General features: G+C 45.7%; 1 protein-coding gene across 1 annotated transcript; it reads left to right on the top strand.

The window, feature by feature from the left end:
- Positions 1–295: 295 nt before the first annotated feature.
- Positions 296–8039, top strand: PAQR9 (progestin and adipoQ receptor family member 9). The gene has a single exon (XM_033068203.1). It carries the CDS (start codon positions 530–532, stop codon positions 1742–1744), a length of 1215 nt encoding a protein of 404 aa, XP_032924094.1. The 5' UTR covers positions 296–529; the 3' UTR covers positions 1745–8039.
- The last annotated feature ends 790 nt before the right edge of the window (positions 8040–8829 follow it).

Below are 8829 nucleotides of genomic sequence, written 5' to 3'. Positions count from 1 at the left end.
CCGAAGCACACACGACAGACCGCCAGTCGGATGCCACCCGTCCCCTGTCTGGGGGTACTTCCCCGGTCTGTCCCGCCGCCGGGGATCCCCCAGCCCCGCGGGGCCATCTCCCTTTTCCCGGGGCGCCCGCCCGGCCCCGAGCGCGGCTGCGCCCGTGCGTGCGGCAGGATCCGGGCGGGAGCCCCGGTGCCCCCTTTGTGCTTTTCACACCAGAGCAGCCCCGCGGGCAGGCCCGCTCCCCCAGCGGGGCCGGTGCCAGCTGCCCGGGAAGGGGCGCCGCGGGTCCGGGCCGGCCGCACGCCTCGCTGCGGGGGCTCTCACGGACCCGCCCCCCCGCTGCGGCCGCATCAATCATTAACGGCGACTCGGGTGTCCAGCGCCTCCCACCCCGGGAAACCCTACCCGGGGCGGTGGGGGCGTCTCTTCCCGCTCCTCGGGAGCCCTGGATGCGCCGCCGGTTTCCAGTTACCGCGATGCCGGGCGGCGGAGCGGGAGGAGCCGCGGCGGTGCCGCCACTGCCCCCGCTGCAATGAGTGATGCTGCCGGGGGCGGCGGCGGGGGCGGAGAGGCGCAGAGCTACCGCGGATCCTCCGCCGGCGGCTGCGGGCGCAGCGGCTCTGCCTCGCCCGGTCGGCGGCGAGGCGGCGGGCCCGGGGCCGGCCGGGGCAGCAGCAGCATGCCGGCGGGCGAGGGGGACAAGAAGGAGGTGGCGTCGCCGCCGCCTCGCCCTGCCGCCCTGCTGCGGTGGGACGAGGTGCCCGAGGACTTCGTGGAGTGCTTCATCCTCTCGGGCTACCGGCGGCTGCACTGCTCGGCGCAGGAGTGCCTAGCCTCGGTGCTGCAGCCCACCAACGAGACCCTCAACTTCTGGACCCACTTCATCCCACTGCTGCTCTTCCTCAGCCGCTTCGGGCGGCTGCTGCTGCTGCGGGGTGCCGGGGATGTGCCCTTCCACCACCCGGCCCTGCTGCCCCTCTGGTGCTACGCCTCGGGCGTGCTGCTCACCTTCGCCATGAGCTGCACGGCTCACCTCTTCAGCTGCCTCTCCCCGCGCCTCCGCGCCACCTTCTTCTACCTGGACTACGCCTCCATCAGCTACTACGGCTTCGCCAGCACCGTGGCCTACTCCTACTACCTGCTGCCCGGGCTGAGCCTGCTGGACGCCGGCGCCATGAGCCGCTACGTGCAGCAGCGGCTGGGCTGGCAGCTGGACTGCAGCCTGCCCATCGCGGCCTACCGCGTGCTCGTGCTGCCCGTGGCGCTGGCGCTGGCCGTGGGCTGCACGGCCGCGTGCTGCCGCAGCCGCGCCGCGTGCTGCGCCTACCCCTTCGCCGTGCGCACCTTCGTGTTCGCCATGCCGCTCAGCATGGCCTGCCCCATCATGCTGGAGAGCCTCCTCTTCGACCTCCGCGCACGCAACCCCACGCTCTTCGTCTACTTCTACCGCCGCTACTTCTGGCTGCTGGTGGCCGCCTTCTTCAACGTCAGCAAAATCCCCGAGCGGATCCAGCCGGGGCTCTTCGACATCGTGGGCCATAGCCATCAGCTGTTCCACATCTTTACCTTCCTCAGCATCTACGACCAGGTGCACTACGTGGAGGATGGGCTGGCTGAGTTTCTCAAGGCACCCCTGGCTGCCCCCACCTACCTAGGCACCGTGGGATATATGCTGCTCCTGACCGTCTGCCTTGCCGTGGTCGTCAGGAAGTTCCTCAACGTTGCAGACCTCTGCAAGCAGGACTGACCAGGCTGGCGACCCTTGAGACAGCGACCACCATGCCAGTGACCCTTGGGCTGGAGACCCTTGGGCCGATGACCTTCGGACTGGTGACCCTCAGACCAGACCCACCATGTCCTGAAGAAGCTGTGAAACCTGCGGGAAACACACCTGTGAAAGAGCTAGGTCCCTTACATGGAGGTTTGCCGGAGAAAATGACCATGGCAGAACTGCTCGTGCTCTTTAAACTACTAGGTTACCAGGGGAAGCAAGCAAATGCTTACTGGTATGTTGCTGCTTAGAGTATAAGCTGAAATAATTTAGCTCTGCTACTAGGAAGAATGCATGAATGGTGAATGCCACTTACTAATTTCATAACAATTAGGTCTAAACTAGCTCTGTATATACATATATATTTATATATCTAGCTATATATTTATTAGCTACATATATGTGTATATATATGTATAGACCTGAAGACGTATGTGCAATGATTTCTCATAGACTTTTAATCAACTCCTATGTGAAATTTCCTAGCAGATTATGCACTGACATGTATCTTCCTCTCTGATATTGTAACAGGCCTTTGCAGCCACATACTGGATTTTAAATGCAAACAAATCGATAGCTATCTATAGTTTCTAAGGTCTTGCAGCCTTTTCAGCCAGGGAACAATAGATTTAAGAGAGTGAGAAAAAACAGCAGTGAATTATTACAGAATTAACAGTTGATGGAGAGACTTTAATTAGACAGACAGTGAGTGGTTGGTGTAGCCACTCATATACTAAAATAAAACAGAAGGATATGTAAAATAACTGGACCAGAAAGGGGTCAAACTGGTTTGGAACAGGGGCAGAGGAAGAAGGACACTGCATAATGGAATGGCTCATCCCTTAGCATGTCAGGAACATCTGTTGTGCTAAGGGAGTTGCTAAGGGGCCCCTTTATCGTCCTGGGTAAATCAACCCCAAATCAGTCCTCTAGAGTAAAAGTCAGATGCCAGACTTTCTATAAACCCCTGCCAAGCTCGGTGGGAGTTCTGTGGATGTAAAGAGAGTAACTGATGCATGAGATCTCATTCTGGATCTTTAAAAAAACTGTATGGAACTAGTTTCTACTGCTCTTTAATTAGAGCACTGTCAGATTTACCATCCTAAAATTAGTTGCAGAATAAGATACTGCTGAATCTGAGTTCAGCACCTAAAATCTGGTTCTACAAGTACTGGATACTGGCACTTCTTTGTCATTCCCCACTTTTTCCTATTCTGATTAGTTGTGGCTGCAGCTGGATGTGTTGAAATCCTTTTTCAGAACCTTGGGGGAGTTCAAGAATTAGGAGTTATTTTTCAAAGCAGTATCTTTTCAGAGCAACCCAGGTATTATGTGACATGACAAAGAGCTAAGTATAGATTGAATTTACTCTCTAGATACATTTTTGTAAACCATGTGCAGATTTTAAGCAAATGCATCCTGATTTCATCAGACAGAACAAGTGCAATAATATTACACAAGGGGCTTACAAATTGAAGTTCAGGTGAGAAGCTACTTGTGTAACCCATTGTCAGAAGAAGGGTGGTACTTCCTTAGGAAACCCTGGTGTCAGACTGCGTAATGGTGTAGCTGTTTTACTCGGCTCCTGTTGTAGAATGTATTTCAGCTTGGATCTTTCCCATTTTCATGGACATGGCATCTGAATTCCAAGACAATGTTTTAAGTCCAGTCCTAAGCTTCTGTGAGACAAAGTTCCCTTTGTTTAAAATGGAAATATAGGAAGGACTGTAGCTAGGGATTAGAAAGTCAAATCCTTAACATGGGTCAGAGTCATCACAGACCCAATAACTGATATGTCCTCTACCAATGTAACAGCTTTATAAAAATTTCTCAGTGGAAGTGCACAAGCTAAAAGAAAATTACATTCACTCAATTTAGCTTTTATCTCAACCCATTTTAAGTATAATGGTTTGAATATTTTAGATTCTTAGTGAACAATAAAAATAGCCTAACAAAAATATATACTCTTTGCCAGATACACTTCTGCTGGTATGTCATTTTTGGAAAGGTCAGATGTGGTCTTTTAAAGAGATTGACCAGAATTATCTGAAATAGCAGTTCTCAAACTGTGGCCTCTTGAGTTATCACTGTTGGGCCATAAAACACTGCATGACCCAGTGTGAGTGGCTGTGTTCAGTTTTCATTTGCCAACCTGCATTAAAAGAAAATGGAAACTACATGAAGTATTTTAAATTTTACCTATTTTACTAAGTTTTGTCATAAACGTAGCATTGCTTTCTTCAGCTGCAAACAAAGCAGAAAATGATCTGTACCACTGGGAGAGGAGGCAGGTTCACAACACTGTTATTCCTTGAAAAGTGCTTTAATATTGTGAAAACCCTGAAAATTCACAATAGAAGGCCAGTGATCAAGACCTGCAACGATGTCATGCTGTGAATTTCCACAACTGCAAAAAGAGGCCAAAAATCTTTGAGATGGGCTGTGTTCAAGTTAAAATAATAGAGGCATAGTAGTTAGAGCCCAATGACTCATCTAAACTAATTATGTAGAAAGGGTTTGCCTGGGAGATGCCACTTGTATATCCAACCAGCAATTAAAAACTAAGAAATAAATCAGAAAGGCCAGGGACAGCAAACCTCAGCACTAGAAGGCAGCTTAGAAACAAAGAGTAAAAGCCAAATGTAAAAGACCAGGCTTTTAAAGCATACTGTATAATGAATTATATTTCTGCTTGTTAGTCACAATGTAGAGGACATATCAAGAGGCAATGTCAAAAATGGCTGTTGCTAACCTGTAAAAATACATTTGATATTTGGAGTTACGCCACACAGGGTCATCTATATATATCTCAACGACAGATAACAGTATAAAGTTTGGATTGCAACCAACTGCAATTTTGCTGGAATCTCACTGCTGTTACAAGAGTTGCCTGTGAGCCCCAGTCACACTGGAGATTGGGTACCTGGCTCTGATATTAAGAATATTGCTTCATTCAGAAGTTTCTCTTGGCAAATTGATTAGGCACATGTATGGGCCTGAGCACCTCATAGAATTATTTGAAAAAGCTGCTTGCAAGCACTGCTGTCTGAGCCACTGTAAGCAGGCCACTGAATCCAGAGTGAATGGCTACAGGGAGATGTGATTAGAATTTAGGAGTTCTAATTAATGGATTAAGGGATTTTTGTTTGTCTGGGTTTTGTTTAAAAAATGTGACTACAGATTAAAACAGTACAGTAAGTGTGGAGAATATCTAGGGAAATGTTACCTGAGTGTCTGTGTCTATTCAGTGAAGGACATATATGTAGATAATGGTTCCATTTGCTGTGTCCAATGGACAGAACAAATCTGAGATAAAAAGATTAAAATTGGAAGACATCTATAATTATAGTGCTTGAATTTGCTCACATAAAGTGAGTCAGCATCTATGTGACTTGTAAGGGTGCAGGATAACTTTCTGGTGTGAAAGCACATGACTGAAGAACATGTGTAAGCATGTCCAGAGCTCAGATAAGAAGTCTAACCTGCAGACTAGATGCACAAGGAAATCCTAGAAAACTAACTTGCTTGCAGAAGTACCTGTCATAGTGTTTTTATAACCTGCCATAAGATCTACAATATGGATTCCACAGCTCATGTTTAAAACCAAAAAGGCTTTTCAGGCCTTTTGTAGTAGAATCTGTATGGGGATGGGAGCCAAGGTGAGGACTGGAGCACAGGGGAGTGGCCTGTTAATGCATGGGTGTCTTTCTGGGTTTGGCCAGCATTGACCTCCAGACTGACACACCTGTGTTGATGTGAAGTGATTGTTGCTGGGGCCACTTCCCAGAGTGTTGGTGGCATAGACACCCCTCCTTGCATTCAGCACGTGCCTACAACTGCAGTCTACACTGGCATATATACAGTAAGCCTGGCTTCTGGGCACTTCTGAGTAGCCCATGAGCTTCAAGCTCATTTTCATGTAAGATCGATAAACCTGATCTGTAATCATTACCCTGTTTTCTGTAATGATACAGTATTTCTTCTGCAGTGTATTCATTTGAATGTCACTGTCCAGGATATCTGTGAAGCTCTGAGCAGCTTCATTAGCAAGACTGGAATCTACAGGCTGGAAACAAAGGGAAAGGTTTCATCTGCATGCTGCACTTGTAAAAATGTAGCAGTTAAAAGTAGATGTTCGGTTTTTTTGCTAAAATGATAGTTCTGCTTAGTTGTCCAAGTGTTATGCTTATTATTTATTTGCTGAATCCAGCTACTTTGTCAGGTTTTTGTCAACAGTGCACCTGCAGAAAATGACAGTATGAAAGTTTTGCTTCATGTTTCAGTAAACTCTCTGAGGCAGCACATTCATAGAGCATTATTGCACTAAACTCAGTTGATTACCATCCACATGCCTTACAGAAGCAAGTCATACCTGTAGTAATTGCCCAGATCAAACTGTTTTTCATTGCCTATGAGAGTAAAAATAACCAAGTGGCCAGTAACAAGCTGAGGAGTCAGGCACTCCTGGGTTCTTACCCTTGCTTTGCCACTACTGTTCTGTAATCTAGGGCAAGTTGTTTAAACTGTGTTCATTTTGAATGAATTTTAATTCATGTGAAACACTGGAATTGTACCAGGGTTGAATTTGACCCTTTGTGTCTCAGTTTCCACATCTGTAAGATGGGGAGAAAGAATATACCTTACCTACCTCGCAGGGTTGCTCTGAAGACTAGCAAATGTTTGTAAAGCACTTAAAAATGCAAAGACCCTCCCAGGTGCTAAGAAGAAATATTACTGAACTCCAGCAGAGAGAATGTTATATTTTTCCTCATGTCACAGGGAGAGGAACAGGAATGTTTCCAGTTTGTGAACTCTTGGGACAAACCCTTGTCATTGCCATACTCCTGGGACGTTCACATCCTGTGTCTTTTGGAGCTGATGGCAAAATGTTCACTGGCTTCAAGTGGGAGGCAGTCAAGACCCAGGCAGTACTAAACAGGCTGACTAAATGCTTAAGGGTCAGGAGTAAAGAGAAAATGTACATGACTTACATACACTTTTCTTCAGAAATTCTCACTGATGACTTGTACTGAGGAGCATTGTAACACCCACGAGGCCTCCTTGTTCATTTAGCCATGGATTGTATTCCAGTTACTATGAAACAATGGAGCAGAATTTCCCATCAGTGTCTGTAAGACTATGAGTATGTCTCAGTTGCCATTGGGAATTTTGAACTACATCAAACTGCTTCTTACTTAGAAAAAAAAGACCTGAAATAAATGAAGTTTTTATGAAAAAAAAGTAAACATTTGAGAATATAAAATTATATTGCTCAAACAACTTTCTCTTTTTCCCTCCTGTTCTGCAAAACCAACAACATGGAGTTAATCCTATGGCTGAGTGAAATCTGAGCTTGGATCTTTTGACCACATATATGTACTCTATCAAGGAGCCCTGAATAATCATCCTACTAACCCACTCTGCCCATCAACTGGAAGGGCTGATATAAAAAGCACCACTGAGAAGAGGACCATGCTTTTAAGAGCTTTCTAACTGGCAGCAGTAGCTGAGGGGAAAAAAAAAAGACATCAAATTATTTGAGTGGTTTGTTAGTCAAGGCCTGTACCTTTAGAAATTCTCCCCATATCCAAGTATATTCCTAGCTTCTGTTAGAAACCTCTGAGTCAGGGCTATATAACCAACACCCAATTACAGCTGAGACTTTACTCCTCAGATGAGATGCAAGATTGTAGTGTCACATGCACTTAAAGACACAGGCCTCCATTCAAGACACTTAGTGTCTTGGAGCTGGGTGTGGAATAAAGTTAAATCGTTTTCACATCTTGCTTAGATAGATGCTGCTTCATTCCACTGAATTCAGTAATAAATTATTGACCAAGACAAAGGAAGCAGGCTTTTGCTTAAAGTTGCCTGGAAGGAAACACCACCAGCAGACTTCTGCTTTCAGGGCAGGGCAATTGCTTCCTTGGCCATACTCAGAACATGGAGGATTCTGAAGTAGGGCTTTGCTATTTCATGGGAATGCCTTAGGATTTGTGGTTGTAGCTGGGGTTTAATAGTACAGAGAAACAGTTTATAGCAAGTCAATTCTGTCTGCTAGAGGTTCAAGCACGCTTTCGTAGGAGGTATCACATTTAAGGGGCTGTGCATGCAATGAACAAAAAGTGTGAATTTTGTGTGGTTCTGTTGGGAGGGTTTGAAAATTTACTCTTTGTACACTTTTGGATGCTGACTACTGTATATGTAATGACTATGCATTTTTAGCAAAAAAAATGGGTGTGATCTATAAATAAAGTTGATTCTGAGTTCATTTTTGCAGAAATGCATTTATAAAGGTTTTTCTCGTTTCTTAGTATAACTTACTGTGACACCTGTAGGATCAGAAATGTATTGAAGTAGTTATCTGCAAACACAGCTGATGTTAGCTTGAGTACAAGAACGTTCAGTTCTTGTATAGGGGTGTTGGTATTTCTGAAAACACTATACTGGCAAAAGTATCATGGCCATTTTGTTGTCTTTTATAATTTAAAGCAATAAAATAGCATTCTTTGCCATTTTAGTTCTTTGCTAGATAATTAATTACGGACATCCCTGTTCCACTAAGATCATTCATATGTATTAGAAGATTAGTGTTCAGCCTACAGTGCTCACTGAAAAATCATGAAATTGGTAGCAATAACAGTGTCAAGAATCACAGCAAAATATTGACTGCAAAATGAAGAGGTCTATTTGGCATCAAGTTTCCCATTTGGCAGAGTAGGATGGCAAAATACTGTTTTCAGTCCAAGTCAGGCACTAAAAAGCACGCAGTAAACTGCAATTACATAAAGTATCTGCCTTAAAGCTTTTCTGTCAAAATTCAGCAGGACAGGATGTATCCCAGCATAATTGCAGGCTCCCCCTGATACTGTGGAAAGACTGAACACAGTGGAAAACCATAGGATCTTCTAGCTGAGGTCTGTAGAATTCCTTCAAAAGTTCTAAAAATTCTTGAGATTCTTATTTGCAGACTTTGTACATTCTATTTCAATTGTGGCAATGACTTTAAGGATTTGATGTTCCCAGCAAAAATATCCACTGCCCTCTTGGAAGCAGATGCT

This window comes from Catharus ustulatus, chromosome 10 (genome assembly GCF_009819885.2).
Source record: "Catharus ustulatus isolate bCatUst1 chromosome 10, bCatUst1.pri.v2, whole genome shotgun sequence".
Taxonomy (NCBI): Eukaryota; Metazoa; Chordata; class Aves; order Passeriformes; family Turdidae; genus Catharus; species Catharus ustulatus.
The sequence above is the reverse complement of the archived record's forward strand: the minus strand, read 5'-3'. Positions and strand labels throughout refer to the sequence as shown.

What these genes read in the sequence shown, in the direction of transcription:
- PAQR9 (XM_033068203.1), top strand. Translation starts at nt 530, where the DNA reads ATGAGTGATGCTGCCGGGGGCGGCGGCGGGGGCGGAGAGGCGCAGAGC.